Raw genomic sequence first — 20,104 nt, forward strand, 5'->3', positions numbered from 1 at the left:
CAGACAACAGTGCCTCCACCCCTGATCAGACACTGCTGCTCTCTGGCCAAGCAAAGCATGTGTCAGCTCGGTTCAATGCCTTTTTAATGACAGTTCTACAGTGGCCGACAAGGGCCAAACACACTGAATGCGTTTGAGAAATTTTAGAGAATGTTAGAGAATGAGAATGTTAGAAAAAAAAAACTTCAAGTACAGAAACAATGCAAATTCACAAACTTGTGCGTAAAGGAGGTACAAAAAGAGGAATGTGGTGCAAATGAAAAAATGTGTTGCAAAAAGCAAAGACAAATCCATCATCATCAAACGCACTGCATAACCGGTCAGCGTAAAATACAATAAACTAAACGTTATGTAATGTGCAACGTTGTACAGCAATATAAATGTAATCAAATAAAAGTCACATTACAGTTCCAGCTGTATGTTCAAACACTGTGGTTCTGTGGAGCTGTGACGCTGAGAGCATTCCCTGCAGGTTTGGAGCACCTCCGCTGGTAGTGACCGGTTATGCAGAGTTTTTTGTTTGCAGATGGTTTCTTGGTTTGCATAATTTTGTGCTTTGCATTGTTTCTCTATTTGCAGCACTTTTGATGATGATGCATTTGTCTTTATTTTTTGCAGCACATTTTTTTTATTTGCGCCACATTCCTCTGTTTGTACCTCATTTTGACTTGTGTTTGAGTTTGTGAATTTGCATTGTTTCTGTACTCGAAGCATTTTTCTCTAACTGAGACAAATTCTGCTGGTGCAGTACGTTTGACCCTTGTCAGCCAACGCACAGTGCACCTCAGTCAATCTGCAACACCTGAACTTTGTACCTAACATGGATACAGTAGTGCACACACAGAGCTGCTATGTCACTTAGGATTATGGACAGTGGTTCAGTTTAACAGGCAGTTAAAATCATTTGCATGAACCGTTGGCTTGTTTACACTCTATCTTCTAATTTTTTCAGCTTGTTAAACTGAGCAATGCCAGTCTGCTTATATTTCCAGTGGGCTCATTCCTAAAGCAAAACTCCTGCTAGGACCAAATCAAAACAAAGAGTCACTGTTGAAAATGGTCTGAAGAGACTTTGAACAGCAGACACCAGCATGTGTTTGCATTGTTTCTAAATTGCCAGTTTGTACTCTGTAATGATATTTCCCCTCAGCCTGCTGCTCTGTTTCAGTGTGTGAAGACAGACTGGATCAGGCACTGCGAGCTATGAGTGTGAGGAGGTCAGCGCTCTCTGCAAGACTGCTCTCTCACTTTATTGCTGTCACATAGACATTCATTAGTGTGCGCACAGTGTACCTGCCAACCCTCCCTGCTATTCCTAACTGGAGTGTCAGTGCAGTGCTGTCAGTCAGCCTCACCATCTCACATTCCTGCCATCTACTGCTGCTTTGCTCTCTCTCCTCTCTGACTTCCTCTTTGATCTGTCATCATGTGCTCAATGTGATCCTCAATCATCATTACTCCTCCTCCTGCTCCTGCTGCTATCATAGACTAACACTTCTGTAATGCTGCTTGACAAAAGTTTCCTGCTTTTCCCTACTGATCACTACTTTTTCCCTTTCCCTCTGTTGGGGCCCATGGGTCCACACCTCCCTGCTGTGTGGCCTCTCATGAGACTTCCTGTTGTGGTCACGCTCCTCACCCAGTACGCTTCCAGCATCACTCAGGTCGCCCAGGTGCTCCACAGAGTCGCACTTTTCCAAGTCGGAGGCAATTGTCTGCAGGCTGATGACTGACATGCTGTCTGAACCTGCCTGCTCCACCTCCAGTTGCTCCCTCTGGCCCCAGCCACACTCTCTGTGTCTCTCCACCCACAACCGAGTTTTCTCACTGTCACTGTCAGCCCAGTTGCTCTCTATATTGCCAACTGCTGCGCAGCTACTGACTTGAATCGCAAGGGCGGCCCTGACTTCAGCCTCAGCACCTACAGGGGAGCTCCGCCCCCCATACAGTGCAGGATGCCCCCTGCTGGGCCGAATTTGCATCCTCTGTGCATGGATCTGCTCACTGATCTGCTCCAAGTTCCGAAGGGCCACAGAGTAGCGTGTTTTTACTTTTGCCACCAGCTCCTCCAGCTGGACTACTTTAGCCTTATGTTCCTGAAAAACAAGTAGAAGAAGGTTAGAAACAGTGAGAAAATTCTCAGTTCAAAGAATCAATTAGGTCCATTCAGTGTTTGGAGTGTTATTGCTCCACAATGATTTTAAACTGAGACATGCTGTTTTCACTCCTTAAATTAGAGAATCAGCTCTTTCCTACACTGTATGACATGGACTTGAGCAGAAATCCAAAGAAGAAAGTTAGTTCATATTTGGATCAGTCAGACTATTTGACTGGAGCATTGCTGCCTTACTTCTGTGTGTTTACCCACATATTTTCATCCCCCATCATTGCTAGCAAGTCCACGCTAGAGTCAAGTCATAACTTCAGACTCTCCTATTTGCTCTAATTGGCGATGTCACAACCAATCAGTGTCTAATTTTTCTGATCTCAGAGTGAGGACTGAGTGGTCTGAGTTTATTATGTTGACAAAATAAAAACAGAGAGACACGGACAATAACATCTTTAGAATATTAGAGGCTTTGGATCTGATTTTTCATCATTACTGCTCAAAAGAACAAGCACTATTGCTGATCAGATAAAGATAGAAACCTCAAATCAGTTCTAGTGCAACCCAAACACATGTGGAACTCTATGTTCAACTTTGGTTTATAATAATTTACAACAGTAATAGAAAATAAGGAAAAATTCAATGTCTGTTTTGTTTTGTCTTTCATATATATTACCAGTCAAAGTTTGGACGCACTTTGGTGTTTATTTGAATTGGAAAGTATCCAAACTTTTGACTGGTTCTGTATTTAATTAGCTGAAGTTGTGCTGATTCTGAATGACTGCAGACTTGGTCAACTTTTTCTGGAAAAACACAGAGGTATGATAAGACAGAGAAAAGCCTTAGTTTGGGACTAAAGTGTTAAGATGTTTTACTATCAGGTTTTATTTTTCATTAAACTTTCATTTACTCATCCCATTAATAGTAACTTTTAAATCAATATTAATTGCTGCAAGATTAGTGTCCCTCTGAATGTACCTGTCTCTACAAGCAGCAAAGGAGAACTAACATGTATTATAGTTGTACACTTCTGCTTAGAAACCACTGTAAGTGTCAGTCTGGTGTCAGGGAACAACACTTGTCAGTAACTTCACATGACTCATATTTTCACACACTTCATATTTTTTCATTTTTCTTTGCCTTTGAGTTGTCTAAACAGCTACAAAGTGTGGGATATCTTCAAAATTCAAATGAAAGTCACTGAAGGATGAAACACGAAGCAGCAGCTTGTGATGACTGTGAGCCCAAAATGTCTGCATCCACTGTGAATCACATCCACATTTTATAGTAATAAGTATGTAGCTGAAACCTACAGTGCCCCTGAGAGCTCAACACATTTCAGCATAAGAAAACACATGAAAACAAAAACAGAAAACATCTTTATCTGTTCTGAGCTCCTGCGCACCAGCACAAACTACATGGAAGGGACTGCAGGGAACACAAAATAGTGAGAGGGACCTGAAAGCAGTTAACGTTCAGTGATTTGACACATTTGTGTACAATTGTATTAGAATATGTCATTTATTCATTGAGATCTGCAAATTTGTCCACGCAGGTTGAGAGAAGACAACACAATGCAGATTAATTTCTCTGAATTTGACAGTGTGTTTGCAAGTGTCAACCAACCATGATGCCAATCATTGTCTTCTTTGGTGAGCTGCCATTTTTAAGCCTCCCAATGTCCATCTATATTTGAAGGAGGTGCAGTTGAGGAGGAGTGAGGATTGGATCTGACCTACTCTGGACTCTATCCTGATTGTGTGGCAGTTTGTCAATCACACTTTAAACACAATCCCTAATTAATCCTCTGCTGTGACCGAAGCATCCTGATCAGAGGTTGCACTAAACTTTTTCATTGTCCGTCATTTTGAATGACCGATAAAAAAAAACAAAAAACCTGTCATAATCTTTTTTTATCTGTCATTTGAATTTAAATTTTTTAATTATAATAAAGACATTGTCAATAGCATTTAATTTTCATTCATTCACTTTTAATGCAAATTCAATTAGAACAAAGAAATGAAGCACTTATAAAGGCATGAGGGAAAACATTCATTATGTCAAGACCATATTTACCCGCAGTGACATCGGTGGCCACTAAAAACACTAAGTGTGGCCATATGCGTAAATGAACAAAGCAGTTTTACAGAATTAAATATTTGCAATTAAAATATGAACAAACTTTGCAAGAAATCAGCTGAATTTAATCCAGTTCACTTGCTGCGGGTTGAACTCAGTCTCATGAAACAGGGTGCCCGCTTGTGCATAATCAAATGTGTCAAATGAAGTTGTTGCAGAGGTGATTGTCATCAAATTTTGTACCTTTGCCTCAGACAGACTGCTTCTCATGGTTTGATATTGTTCTGAAGTAACTGAAACCCGTCAAAATGACAGATGGTCTTCAGATTTGTCCGTCAAATCTTAAAATCCGTCAGTGTTGGAGAATTCTCCGTTAATGCAACCCCCTATCTAATTGTCATTAGATAGTAAGCAGGTTCAGGGCTCCTCAGCATTAAAAGAAAACGATGTGTAATACTGTATTCTATTATATAGTAGGCTATTCTGCTGTATTTTTTCTATCAATCAATTCTGCAATTTTTTTCTACATAATTAAAAACCAATTTTTACAAACTACTAAATTTGAAACAAATGAAACAGCATAAAAATAAAATTTGTCTCAGATAAAAAGGAGTAGAAAAATTTTTTGTATGCTAATGAAAGCCACAACTACTTAGGCTCAATGACTAAACAAAATGAGTCCGTGAAGGGTTTTTTCTTAGGGTGTGTGTGTGTGTTTGTGAATGACAACAGAAAGAAAGGAATTGTCTTGAGGAGGGTAACAAGTAGGACAGGAAAGTCGAAGAAAACATGCATTGGACTGAACAGTGCCTCAGGCTCCCTATTAAAACTGTCCAGTCGTTGCAAGAGACGGGGAGGGGTTGTGTGTACAACCACCCTAGACAATTATTTTTTAGCTTTTTTTTTTTTTGGGGGGGGACAATAATTCAGGTCGTTCATTTTTATTTTACAAGGTAACAAATGTTACAAGCAAACAATAAAAAACAAACAAAAAAAAAACAAAAAACCCTAACATCCATATTTAAGCTGCGGGGTTTATTTGTGCTGTTGAACGAAACCACTGTGAAACAATCAGAAAAATAAAGTTTTATTGATCGGCTTCACCGGCTTTCTTACTGTTAGTGGCCCCTCTCTTCATTCACCCTCTAGCTCTCTTGACCATAGCTGCTAATAACAGTGTACACAGCACCACTGTCCATTGCAGCTTCACTGCGGTCAAATGTGGAAGTGAAAATTTTTAACTAGTACCCACGGTACACAGCTCTTTGCTAGCTAGTTGTGTTAATGTGATGCTGTACAGTGTCGAACAAAGCTTATTTTTCTCTTACAATGCAATCTGGGGTATAAAGTCACAACTAGCAGGTGTAGATGATGTTTGTGCAAATCATTACTTTGTAGGGAAATAAAAAACAAGCTTACTCTGGAATAAAGGTTTTTAAGGGGGAGCTCTCCCTCCCCTGCACACTTCTTAAGATGCTTCTCTAAAAACAGAAACTTGATTTGACATTCAAACATGCTTTTGTAGGTCATTTAGCTAGGGGAAGATTAGCCAGTAGGCTAAATAAAGTGACAGGCTCCCATCAGATGTACTCAGGTGTACATCAGGTGTCTGCTTTTACTGATAGTGGGAGAATTTGGTCAAATACGTACATGAAACCAACTCACCACATATTGTGGAACCTGAACATGTGGATCAGACTGTCTGACTCAGACAATGCTCTCCAGCACTGGCCCTACAAACACAGAGTTTACGACTTTTCTTTTTTTCAGTCTATGGTTTACATGCATCTTCTTAGGTTCCAGTGTGTTAAGCTTTAAGAGCCACCATGGGACACAGCCACAGGAAAGGCATGCCTTCGAAAATGCTGAGTTGCAGGCAGAGTGTACCAGCTTGTCTCTTGTGGTATGAAAACATGCTGTATGTTGAAAAGAAAACAATGCAACAAACCTCCAGGATGTGATTGAACTGAGCCTTGAGTTCAAAATAGGGTTTGGACTTGAGGATGACCTTCTTGAGAGCTTTTTGGAGGGTCTGAACTCGAGCCTCTGCTTCCTGACAGAGCTGTGTGACTCGCTGGTGCTCCCGCTCACTGTGGAGGCGCTCCTCTTCTGCCTCGTTCACCTGAGCAGCATAGGAGACATGGCTGAGAGCGTGAGTGCTACATAATCACACAAATAATGCATGACCTCAAGTGGATTCAAGTTGACTCAAGTGGATAATTTAAAACTATTTCCTGACAGACATTTTGGTACGTGTGACAAAGTTGAATAGAAAATAGCATGAGTGTAAACTGCAGTTGAAATTTAAACTCCCTGAGCCATATATAGCAGAATGAAATAGTAAAAAGAAAGCTGGCATAGGCACAGACCAGCAGAGAAAGGGAGTGAGTTGGGGTATTGTTTGGAAGGCCATATTTTCATAGTGTTTTCCACATTGTAATGGAGGTACACGTTTATAAATTGTTTAAATGTACAGAGTACTGTTACAGTGAATGGTTTCACTTGGTTCACTGTGGGTCAGGAAATAGCAATTTGAAGGTTAGTGGTTTTACCGGCTCCTCTTGTCCACCTGTTGATGTGTCCTTATGGGATACTTAAACCCATAGTGCCTCTGTATGTGGAATATGTTTCAACGGTTTATGCGCTCAAATGTGTGTTCTTCAGTGCGGCTAAAAATGCTATATGTGCAATCCATTGTCCACAGTCTGATCCTTTGTTGTCTACCGAACCTCTGTGGTTGCTAGAACACACCCATGTTTTAATAGTATTCACACTGGGAGAAGGGCTAGCTACGATGCAGGTGATTGTATGGTTGTATGCAGACGAGACAGTATTCTCTATTTCTGCTAAGTCTGCTGCTTTGGGTCATTGGAGCTGAGCTGCAAAAAAAAAAAAGCTTCAGAAAATTAAATCTGATATTCAATCATTTATCTTTTACTATTTATTAGTTTTTAGGTCTCTGGGGGTGCTGGAGCCAATCCCAGTTCACAATGGGCAGGGGCAGAGCCAGAATATTTTCAATAAAGAAAATATATTTTTAGGTTGCACTGTTAAACAGTGTACCTCTGTCCTCATCTTGTTGGCTACATTACCTCATTGGCCTTATAACAAAGGCATATAGCTTTTCCCTTTTTACTGCAAACATTGATATAATGATTGTGTCTGGTAATTAGTATATACAATATATATAATTCTAAAAAATATTTATGTAGCATGAGTAGCATACAAGTAATACGAATGAATATCCTGCTCGGGCTGAGGGAAAATCCTCTTCGGGGCGTCCTGTGATAGAGACAGAGCGCAATTTGTCATACCCCGAAAGCCACACCCACCAGAGGGGAAAACAATCAGCGGCACAATTTAAAATATACCGTCCAAAGCATTATTTCAACATGTCAGATGATTATTTTAACATGCTAGCTGTACCAGAGAAAAAACGGTACAATGAAAAACTCATATGTGGATCTTTCTTAATGTCCGTTCTGCTTGCCTTAATTTTCATGGAGAAATGATCCCACTGAACAGCCGGAGGTGACATACATCGATATTTACAACTACCTGATCAAGTACTCCAGTAAGATCATTATTTAACCTAATAGCGATAAGCAGTTAGGCTAAATCCACGCTACTACATCATCATTTTAAAATAGCTTTTTATAACCCAAATGTTTCAAATCTGTCCCACTTTATGGGGTTATGGGTTAAAAGCTTGATTTGTAACTGAAGTGGTGCTTTTGTGACAACACAGGGCTGCATGCACCCTGCATCATGTTTCTCATTCTCGCTGTTTCTTCACTGGGTCAGGTTTATTTCCTGTAGGCTCGCTCTGTAAATAAAATAAATTAATTAATTAATTAATTAAAAGCTGTAAATAAAAATATATTGAGGCTTACAATAAATATAGTGACTTCCGATCAACCCATATCAATTTCAGGCTTAAAAATACAACTTTCATAGAAATCACATCTATTTCCGGTTTAAGTACCATCCCTTCTGAGTATGACGACAGATAATGTAGATGGTTGAAAAGATATGGATATTGGTGTACTCGCTCATCCCTAATGGCGACATCTGTTCATGGCAGACATTTTGGAGTCAGTAAAGCAGATAAATGTAACTATCTCAGGTCTTGTCTGAGTGGTGCAGCTGCCAATGTAGTTGCAGGTCTGGTATTAACAGAAGCAAATTATGACAGTGCAACTGAAATGCTGAGCAACAAATTTGGCCAAAAAGACTTAGTGATTAATGCTCATATGCAGGAATTACTCAGTTTAATTCCAGTAAGGAAATCCTATGACATCACTGCCTTACGGTCAACCGGTCGAGGCAGATGGCCGCCCCCCCCCGAGCCTGGTTCTGTTCGAGGTTTCTGCCTCTTAAAGGAAGTTTTTCCTTGCCACTGTTGCCAAGTGCTTGCTCATCGGGGGAACTGTTGGGTCTCTTTAAATAAATTTATAAAGAGTTTGGTCTAGACCTGCTCTATATGTAAAGTGCCTTGATGTAACTTTGTTATGATTTGGCACTATACAAATAAATCTGATTTGATTTGATTTGATTTACGTAAACTTGGGAGTAGTTTCCAACACATTTGGCTATTGCTATGATCACTGAAGACAACACCTTGTCCTTCAGTCGTACAAGGGATGAAGATAGGATACTGGATGTTAATCAGCTCATGCAATTCTTAAAGAAAGTGGAGAGCAGAGAATGGACCGCAAATCTAACCGCAAAGTTGATTAGAAATGATGGTGCTCAAAAAGAAAGAGAGAAAAGAAGGAAAAATGAGAGACAAAGATTTATGAATACAAAAAAAAGAAGCTTGGTTCAGCAGCAACTTTACACACTGTCAGTGTGTAAAGTTGCAGCCACGTTCTGGCAGTGGCAGGAGAGCCCCCGCTTTGCATCCACCTGTAGTACCACTTAAGCTATACTTTTCAAATGTGCTGTGTGTAAAGAAATAAAAAGATGTACCTTTTATTTCAGACCACTTTCTTTTTTTTCTGACAACGTGTGGTCCGTCCTTCTGATATTGTTCACAGGATGGTTCACAGGCCTCCACCTCAAAGATGAGCATCTCCACTTCTGCCCCAGAACTGCCTCATTGCTTTTGTTTTACCTTTTCTTCCTGCATCCGGCATAATTTCCAACAAAACACAACACTTGTATCTGAGTCCTATTTTATATGCAGGCCCCATTCATGAGGTGCTTTGCATTGGTTTGCATTGGACCATTTATGGTTAAAAATAGGCGTGTACAGGGTGTGACATGAAGCCGATACAGGTGCACACACTTGTAGTCAGTCTGTGATTTATAAAAGAAAGAATGCTTTAAGTGTGCGTACGCAGGGTTTTATAAATCTGAATATTTTCTGGTGTACGCAAACTTAGGCTTTTGGGCATATGTACACTTTTAGTAACAATCCCACGCACAGTTTTATAAAAGAGGCCCCAGGTGTTTAACAGATGGTGGGAGTATGTGCATCTCTATAAGAGAATATATTTCCCATGCACTGAAACTTCCAGTGATAGATGTAACTATCAACTTGTACACATTTGGTTTGGACAAACCCAGACTAGTATAAAAAAGCTAAAACCAAGCTGAGGAATGTCACAAATGGACAAAAAATCCAGTTACTGGAGACCCCTCAAGTGTATACTTCTAAAATGAGTATTGTAGGAGAAGCGCTGTGTAAAGAGGTGGAATTGAAAAGACTGCTGACACACTTGTTAATGGAATGGAAAATATGGAGCTTGGAGTTTGGATTAGAAGAGAATATTATTGGAAAATTGTCACCAGCAGAATTGAAAGCATCTTCGGTGGTTTATTCAAGGTTCAGTCTCATTAATGAATGTAGTTACAGAGGCCCATGAAGTGGGAGTGATGAAAGTGGTCATGGAGAATGACTGTTAGTTATCCAGTCTCATGATAGCAGATAACAATTTGAACAACTTGATAAATACGTTCATGACAAACACTGTTCTGTATGATGGATGCAATGAGGCTATAGTTGATTATCTGAAGCAAAACATTGTAGAAACTGCAGATAAAGAGCAAGAAGATAATTCCTCATCATGCAGTAATTAATGAAGAGCGCATAACAAGAAAATTGTGCATAGTGTTTGATGGCTCTGCTGATGAAAATACAAAAAATTACCTGATGATTGCTTGCTTACAGGACCAAATTTAAATCCAGTGCTGCTTGATATATTGATTTCATTTAAACAGCATACTGTAGCATTGGAAAAAGTGAATACTTTCCAGATGTTCTTTATGTGAAAATTTGCCCTTTGTGTATTATTATATATTCTGTTTATTAGAAAAACCCATGTGTCTATGTTTTTATGTGCTGCCAAACCTATTAGTTCACTGTCACCTGAATCTTGCGTGAATATACAATACTGTACCCTTGCTCGATGGTCACACTGTTATGCAATGTGTATTATGTGCTTTATTTTGTGGTTTGTCATGAGTTGCCTGACCTGTCCATTGATTATAACCCTGTCTTTTGGGATTTCGGACTCTTGCCTCTTCCACGCTGGACTTGTTTGGACTGTGGCTGTGACCTTTGCATGCCTCACAATCTAAGGGGCCTTTTCCTCCTCTTTGTTGTAAACAGCAGAAGTTCAACTTCAGTGTCTGTATTTGGTGCCACCAGCTGTGGCACTGTGATATGTTTCCTGTTTACAGGGAGTGTACACAGTTTTGGAACAGGAGGCACACTTTCCCCAAATCCTGGTAGCTTCTTCAGAAAAAAATTAAATATTTTGACATAAGCAACTTTAGTGAAATTAATTTTAAGATGTGACATTTTTTGCGATACACATGTAGAGTATTGTATACCTTCAATTTTGACCCCAAACCAGCACTGATAGAGACGTGACAACTCAAGCAGCTCCAGCGAATAAAACCATCCACAACACTGACCAGATGACTAGAGCAGCAGCAGCAACAGGCCAACAGCTTCTAACAGGCAGGTTTCCTCTTGGACATACACATTTAGGGGTACAAAATATAATGATCTCTCAGTGCTTCATATTCTTGAGCTTGTTTCCATGAATTGTTGGTGCTATTATCAGATTTGTGAGTAGCACAGCGGCATAGTGGTTAGGGCTGTTGCCCCACAACAAGAAGGTTGCGGGTTTGGTTCCCCAGCCTGGGGCCTTTCTATGAAGAGTTTGCATGGGTTTCCTCCAGGTGTTCCAGCTTCCTCCCACCATCCAAAGACATTCAGGTTTAAGTTCATTGGTGACTCTAAATTGTCCATAGGTCTGAGTGTGAGTGGTTGTTTGTCTGTCTATGTGTGTTGGCCCTGCAATGGACTGGCAACCTGTTCAGGGTTTACCCCACCCTTGCCCATTGTGAGCTGGGATTGGCTCGAGCACATTACTTATTCTTATGGAGGCAGAATACATCGGGCTATTGTCTATGATATCATGAATACAGTTCAGTTTTTGGTTTATAATGAATCAAAACATTTCTAAAACTTGACTAAATGATAAATAAATATTATTTGGACCGCCATACACATAACCACATAAAATATATTTTCGTTGTGCAGTTAATTTTTAGGGGGGTCAAGTGTTAAAAATCACCAGTATTATCACAAATATCAGGATGATTTTGAATGAACCTTATGGAAAACATTCTTATTTCATTTGGTCTTTTGCAGTAATGCAGTTATGCAAAAATCATCTATCCATCCACTTATCACCTCTTGTTGCTGTCAGTGCCTGAGCCTCAACAACAGACACCCTACTCAGAACATTAATTCCTTTGATACTGCTGAGGTAGAACAAACCAGAACTTTGGGGGCGGGGAGAGGCTTGGCTGAGTACCTTGGAAGTGGCGTGGTTGAGCATCTCCTGCCAGGTCGGGTCCATGGTGTTCCTGTCAGCCAAGAGGCCCTGCTCCGCCACATACACCATCTCCCTGGCAGCAGTATGCATAGACGCAGCCCTCTCATATCTCAGAGCAGCCTTCTGGGTCTCCTGTTGGGCCTGGGGAAACAGACAGCAGCAGCTGACAAAAGATGCAACCCATCACCACATCCAAAGCACAAAGGGGCTGGTCCTTGCAACGGCAGGGCAGCAGCAGGGCAGCTGTGTGAGTGTGTGTTCCCATTTAAATATACATATTCACATTTAATGCATTCTTTTTCAATACATTCCACAATTTGCGCACATTCAGTCATTTGGGTATATATAGATATATACACATTAGATTTTCCTTTAAAATAAAATCTCCCTGTCAAACAGGTTTATCCTGATTTAAGAACAAAGTCATGCTCAGAGACTTCTAAGAGAAAGCACATCTGTATTGGTTTGTGGGAAAGCTGCCGCATCCACATTAGTCTGACGTCTCTGCATGAGTGAGCAGCAGGTGGACTCTGCTGTATGGAGATGGATACTGGAGGTCATTGCTGAAGATGCGTTTTTCATATCAAGTTTTTACTTGCAATTAAAATGGCAAAGAACACTGAAACTGGTGCATGAGCACCAGTGATGCAATGCTAATGGCATTTTCTAAATTTCATTTTTACAACCACAAATGACACTGTTTAACACTTCAGATTAATAATCCAATTTTGCTTTATTGCTTTCAATTAGACCTCTGCTCCTTTCTCTACACAATTTTAATGAGGTCAATTACAGTTTTAAAGTACTCCTCAGCATGTTGATTAAACACGACTAATACACAGACCTGGTCCCTTAAAGGTCAAGTTTTACGCAGTGAATTTGCTTTCTTTGCAAACAAAGCCTTCACTATCAACTCTCTCTCTTACATTACACAGTGGAACATAAGGCTGCGACTATCTGCTTCTGTATGGTTCTGTCTCATGCAGCATGTTGTGCCTCGCCCCATGTTAGGTGTACCGTCTTCATTTCTGAGGTCACAGTTTTCTGCCAGGTTTTTTTTTTGGCCTCCCTTGTTTCTTCTTTCCAGTTTAGAGTCCATTTCAGAGCTACTTCGGGAATGCAGTCCTGGTCCTGGGAGGACACATCCAGGCCATCGAAGGCATCTGTGTTTAATTTCCAGCACCACATTGCAACAATTTGCCTTTTTGTACAGGTCTTCATTGGAGATCTTTTCTGGCCAAAAGATGCGACATATCTTCCGGATTGTTGAATGCATTGTTCTTTTTCATGTCCCTGTCAAGCACTCGCCAAAATTCCAAGCCATACAGCAGGTGTGATTTATAATTGCAGTTTATAGTGGGAACTTGGTTTTCAGGCTGTACTGCTTGGAATTCCAGCCTGTTTGAAGGCTTTAAAATGTCATCCAGGCTGCATGAACTGTCCTTACTGAGGGGATTTCCCAGGTATGCGAACTCCTCAACATAAACGAAGGGGTTATCATCCACAGTGATCGGTGCATGTGGTGTTGAGTTTATGCACATCACTTGAGTTTTGGAGGTGTTCATGTTCAGACTAATGTGTTTGGCAAATCTGTCAGTCTTGTCAGTCTTCTCCTGCAGGTGGCTGTAATTGGTGGAAAAAACAGCAAGGTCATCACATTGATCAATGTCTTCTAGCTGGGTGAAGAGAGTCCACTGGATGCCTCTGGGATTGTCTGAGATGGTCTTTCACATGGTCCAGTCATTGGCAGTCAGGAAGAGTATGGGGGAGATGATGCATCCCTGGCATATACCAGATTCCACAGGGAACCCTTCAGTGAGGTTGCCATTGAAAATTACATTGCACTTGAATTGATGATATTGAAAAGCATGCCCTTATGAAAAATGAGCTCCATACCACAGTGGATGCATTGTACTGTATTTTTTTAATCCATTTTAAAGTGTCTTCTGAGCTTCACTCAATGGTTTGTGGCAATGCTGATGTCATGTGCGTCACAATAAACATGCACGTGAAACACAACGACGAAATCAAGCCAACAAAGCTTTGCTTCAGGAAAATTATTATTGAAACTTTTTTTTTATTGATTTGAGCTGATTAATTGATTAATCGTTTCAGCTCTGCATTTAACCTAACACTTATATTGCACAACTGTACTGTTAGGACAATAAGGAGACAATAATCTTGAGTATTAGATTATGACCATATTTCCTTTGATAGCAAAGTAGGTCATCCTAGCCTCATCTTCCATCTTCATGACTGTTGGGAAAATTCCTTGCACGAACTTTCTAAGCATTCTAATCATCCAATGATCTAAAGGTCAACATGTTTTCATTGATTTGATACAGGTCCAGGTTCTATGATAATATACTGAAAGTAGAAGCTGTCAGTCAACGGAGATGCTCACAGCCTGGCTTCAGGAACTGAATCTTAAAACCAGCTGTCAGGACTTCTGGGACTTTGTGATGTCACAACAAAGCTTTCATTATGGTGGCCTAACAGTAATAGTACAGTTGTACATGCCCCACAGCGTCATCCATCTGGACCGGCCACCCAAACTATGCTACTTTTTTTCCCCCTACCATGCAAAACAGTCAGCCAATTAGAAGATCGGATCAGATCCCCTCAAGAGGGATCTCATTGACAGATCAGATCCTCTCTTCTGATTGGCTGACTGACCTGGTGTTAATGGGCTCTAGAGAGAAGACTGAGACAGGAGATGTTAATACATAATGAGATGGATAAATATATCAACACTTTGGATAAGACACTTGAGACGAATCAAATATTACAGGACACACAAGCCCTTTCAGGCTACAGCTGTCATCTTATTTCTTATGTACAGTAACCATGGTTACAGCTGACTTTCGCATCTGTCATGTTCTTCTCAGTAAATCAGATCTATTCTCTCAGGATTACTTCTTTTCATAGCAACACTAACAACTGCTGCTGTTTTGTGGTTTCTCCTGCTATGTGTTTCCATAATATTTCACATTATATTAAAGACACAGTATAATAAAGAGCATAGCTGCTAAATCAACATTGTAACTTTACTGGCTGTGGGAGGGCGTTGTTGTAATAACCAACCACCATGTGAGCTGTGTGATTGTGCAGATGCATGAATTACTACTACATAGTCCTTGACCTCAGGGGTATTTTTTATTTAGTTGGTCTTAATGTGATTGTTGTTTTTGTTTGGTGGTCAGCACGAGTGGCAACTTTCCCCAACAACATCATGCAGGAAAGGATACTCAATCCATCACTCCACAAACTTCAGTAATGAAAACATTTTCAGCCAATCCAGCAACCCTCACCTCAGCCTGTTGGAGGTGTTTCTAATAATTCATCCAACTCATTCATATTACTGAATGTAGACCAAATGTTGAAAAAACCTCTTGTTACAATACAATTAAATACCAGCTCCAAACAAATTTTTCATTCAGCTGGGATGTACGGCGGGACAATTCAGACTCCACTGACTGGACATTAGGATGACCTAACAAAGTTTGTCTCTCACTCTGGTCACTCATGCATGTAACACTGAAGACTCAGGTTGCACCTGTAACACAAACCTCTTTGGCAAGTCGACGGGCTTCATAGTAGGGCCTTGCTTTTTCGATGCAAGCTCCAAGTTGGGAGCCCTGAGTGTTGAGTTTCCTGGCAGAGTCAGTGAGAATCCTCCTATAGCTGGACCTGGCATCCTGAGGGCAGCAATCACACAACACAGCATCGTGACATTCATGGCGCACAGATGTGATAGTATGTGAGAAGTCAGTGAACTCAACATAAACAACTGTCTCACATCCAGCTGCAGCTCCAGCTTGTTGATCTCATCACTGGCCTGGTTGAGGTGTTCCAGTTCCTCCTGGGGAGACAAGAAGGGGTGTGGATGATTAGCATTCAGAGCAGAAGATGGATGTGCTGGGATTACTGGAGAGTTAGTGTTCAGTAGTTGGTTGGTATAAAATGCATCAAACAGTCTAGCACAATATATGTTTTGCCTACAGGTCGGAGTGGGAGTGGTTGTTCGTCTGTCTGTCTGTCTCTGTCTTATTATTAAAGATTACTTTGGAACATGCCTGAATTCTCGGGTCCAGTTCCTCCTCGTATTTACCGCCATCCTTTCCATCTCCGGGTTTCATCTGGCTGTCAGACTGTCTATCATCGTCCCAGAGCGCTTTCACCTCCTTGGCGGTGTCAGCGTCCGCTCCTCTGCGCTGCGCCGCGGCGCTTCCCGCCCCACCTCTCAGCTCTTTCCCCAAGGTCTTCTCCCTCAACCCTGCCGGTTGAGGGAACCCCGCCTCGCTCGGAATTTCACGCGAAGTCCCTGGCTCCATGTGCGGCCTGTGGTTGGGCTGTAAACCTCCCGCTACAGTAGCGGGTTTAAGCTATATTAAAAGTGTCTGTAGACAACACAGAGCAACTCGGTGTCGAAACGTTCCGCTATGTGTCTCTGACACAAACCGCACACGAACTGCAGCCGCCGCCGTACAGCACGGCCGCTTACTCCGGGCTGGACAGCACTGTCACTGCGCGGCTCTGCCCCCCCACCCCCAACTCGGCCCCGTTCCATCATTTAAGAACCATTTTATGTGATTTTTTTTTTTTTTTTCAACTAACCTCGCTTTATTATTACCATCACTCACAGCATCATTGGTCTTCTAATTAGCCAATGCCTATTAAAATTGCCACAACGAATTACAAACGCGAAACTTGGTCACATATGTATGTGTTTCTATCTTCCCATAGAGGACCCGAATCGCTCGGCCAGAAGGGGCTACGCCACGAGTTGGTCTGAGTGACTGAAGTCGATTTGATAGTTTAACACATAAGACAAACATGTTTAAACATACATAATTTTATTTTATATGTATGTTATTTTAATTAATATGCATAGGGTAAGGGTTATATGATTTAACTGTAAAGTAGTGTCAGGTCAAAAAGTATCATAACTTATGTTAACATAACACATGATCAGATGTATACACAGTATTATGTGAAAATACTTATTATACACTCACTCATCTTCATCCTATCCAGGTCAGCAGGCTGCTGGAGCCAATCCCAGCTCAAATTGGGCACATAGGTCGCCAGTCCATCGCAGGGCCAACCACTCAAACTCGCATTCAGCCACTTTTCCATTCAAATGATTAGGAAAACGGGTCTAAACTTTTGACTGGTGCTGTATGTGGTGATAATATATTATTTTATTAACTATGGCTGCAACAGAAGAATCTGTCAAATGATTGTAAAACTGAATAAATATCTTCAGGTCGTGATTGGAAAAGGCATACCTAATAAATTTTCAGCTAGACTATAAGGGTCATCACAAGTGCAGTAAGCGTGTTGCATCATTTCCGGTCACTGGCGGTTGTGCTCTCTGTCATCTTGTGTGTTGTTTCCACTGTTCTGCTATTATTTCCTAATTCACTCGATTAATCCTACAGCAAATTATTTTCACACCAACACTAGGTTTAAAAGTCAATATCTCCTCTTTCTCCAAAGATTATAACCGATTCTGCTCCTCCGCTAATCACACTACCCGATTAGGAGTGTCCTCTAGCTCTCTCTCTCCACTCTCTGTTCCTCCTTCTCCTCCTCCTCTCCTCTCCTATTCTGTGTGTCTCATGTGTAGTTATTCTTCTGCCTCCTTTTATGATAGCACCTCTTGTCATAGATGTAGGATGAGGCGAAAATTAATGGGTTAGAATCACGGCTCCGCACTTTAGCTAGCCCAACTTATGCTAGTGTAGCTAGCCTCCACCCTGTAGCCGGTGCGGGCCGACCTAGACGAGCTCATACTGCAGCTAAGATAGTTTCCTCCCTCCCAGTGGCGCCCGAGCACCCAGAATCTAGTCAGGGAGGCTGGGTGACTGTCCGAGACAAGAGGCATAGTCGAAGGCAGCAGCCCCCGGTTCACCACCGACCAGTTCACGTTTCCAACAGGTTCTCCCCTCTCAGCTACACACCCGCTGAAAAGCCGACTCTAGTGATTGGTGATTCTATTCTGAGGAACGTGAAGTTAGCGACACCGGCGGCCATAGTGAAGTGTATCCTGGGGGCCAGAGCAGACGACATCCAGTCTTATCTGAAACTACTGGCTAAGGGTAAACGAAAATATGCTAATATTGTTATTCACGTCGGCAGTAACGACACCCAACTTCGCCAGTCAGAAGTCACAAAAATTCATGTGGAATCGGTTAGTACTTTTGCTAAAACAATGTTGGACACTGTATTTTTCTCCGGCCCCCTCCCCAATCGGACCAGTGATGACATGTACAGCCGCATATCGTCATTTAACCCCTGGCTGTCGAGGTGGTGTCCTGAAAACAACGTGGGCTATATAGATAACTGGAAGTCTTTCTGGGGGAGAACTGGTCTAATCAGAAGAGATGGTGTCCATCCCACCGTGGACGGGGCAGCTCTCATTTCAAGGAATATGGCCGATTTTATTAGAAATCCAAAACCCTGACAATCACGAGTCGAGACCAGGAGGCAGAGCCGCAGTTTAACACGCTCCTCTGCACCTCAGTCAGAGTGGTCACCTGCAGAGAATAGAATAGAGTCTCTGTCTATGTTTAGGTCTATAGAAACTGTGTCTGTCCCCCAACCACCTAAATTTAGAAAAGTTAATAAACCCAAATTAAACAGAAGAGGAGCTAAAAACAAAAACTTAACTGAAATGAAAACAGGCACAAAGTCAGTCTCAAATAACACTGCGATCAAATGTGGACTGTTGAACATTTGATCATTATCATCAAAATCTCTACAAGTAAATGATCTCATAGCTGATCATCGTATTGATTTAATTTGTATAACTGAAACGTGGCTGCAGCAGGATGAGTATGTTAGCATTAATGAAGCTACATCCCCAACTCATGTTAACTTTCATATCCCTCGTACCACAGGTCAAGGAGGGGGGGTGGATGCAATATTTCAGTCAAGCCTATTAATCAACCCCAGGCCAAAATCTGGCTGCAGGTTTTTTGAAAGCCTCACTCTTAGTCTTTCCCACTCAGACTGGAAAGGTGAAAAATCAGTTCTGTTAGTTACAGTATACTGTCCACCTGGTCCATACTCAGAATTGCTATCAGAGTTTTCTGAGTTTATATCAGAGTTAGTACTCAGTACAGATAAAGTAATCATACTGGGAGATTTCAATATGCATGTTGATGTAGAAAGCGACAGCCTTAGTTCTGGGTTTCTTTCCCTGCTAGACTCAATTGACTTTTCTCAGCATGTGACTGAGCCCACTCACTTCTACAATCATATCCTTGATCTTGTTCTAACATATGGCATTGAAATTGACAAGCTAACAATTCTTCCCCAAAACTCTCTCCTGACTGACCTTTACCTTATTACATTTGAGTTTACTTTAATGGGCTCCACAGCATTGAGGAATAAATTCAGCTATAGAAGATATTTATCTGAAGCTGCTGTGGCTAAATTTAAAGAGAACATTCGGTCATCATTCCCAACAATGCCATATCTAAATTCAAATGAGGATTTCTCCCATACGCAGGTTGATGACCTTGTGACTAGCACTATGGCCACACTGCGTTTGAATCTCGACAATGCCACCCCTCTCAAAAAGAAAGTATTCAATCTGAGGAGGCTGGCTCCCTGGTATAATTCCCAAATCCGTGCCTTAAAGCAGACATCAAGCAAATTAGAAAGAAATTGGCGTTCCAGTAAGTCAGAAGAGTCTCACAGAGCCTAAAAACATATAAAAAAAGCGTTCCGCATTGCTAGAAGTTCATACTACTCAGCACTCATAGAAGAAAACAAGAACAACCCCAGGTTTCTCTTCAGCACTGTAGCCAAGCTGACAGAGAGCCATAGCTCAGTTGAGCCAGTGATTCCCTTAGCTCTAAGCAGTGATGATTTTATTAACTTTTTTACAGATAAAAGTCTCACGATCAGAGAGAGAATTTATCAGTTCTTGCCTACGTTAGATAAAAATCTTCTACTGAATACAGCAACTCCTGAATCAGCTGCAACGCCTCTTTTACATCTGGAATCATTCTCACCTCTGAATCTCTCAGAGCTAGCTTCTATAGTTTCA

At 41.3% G+C, this 20,104-nt stretch overlaps 1 protein-coding gene across 1 annotated transcript; it reads right to left on the reverse strand.

The window, feature by feature from the left end:
- Window positions 1-461: 461 nt before the first annotated feature.
- Window positions 462-16,535, reverse strand: sh3bp5lb (SH3-binding domain protein 5-like, b). Its single transcript, XM_029514367.1, has 6 exons — window positions 16,119-16,535; window positions 15,842-15,904; window positions 15,612-15,740; window positions 12,022-12,183; window positions 6,135-6,308; window positions 462-2,096 (listed from the first exon to the last, which is right to left on the reverse strand). The coding sequence occupies exons 1-6, from the start codon at window positions 16,374-16,376 to the stop codon at window positions 1,482-1,484; spliced, it is 1,401 nt and encodes a 466-aa protein (XP_029370227.1). The 5' UTR covers window positions 16,377-16,535; the 3' UTR covers window positions 462-1,481.
- Window positions 16,536-20,104: the final 3,569 nt, after the last annotated feature.

The sequence above is a fragment of the Echeneis naucrates genome, chromosome 11 (assembly GCF_900963305.1).
Source record: "Echeneis naucrates chromosome 11, fEcheNa1.1, whole genome shotgun sequence".
In the NCBI taxonomy this organism is placed as follows: Eukaryota; Metazoa; Chordata; class Actinopteri; order Carangiformes; family Echeneidae; genus Echeneis; species Echeneis naucrates.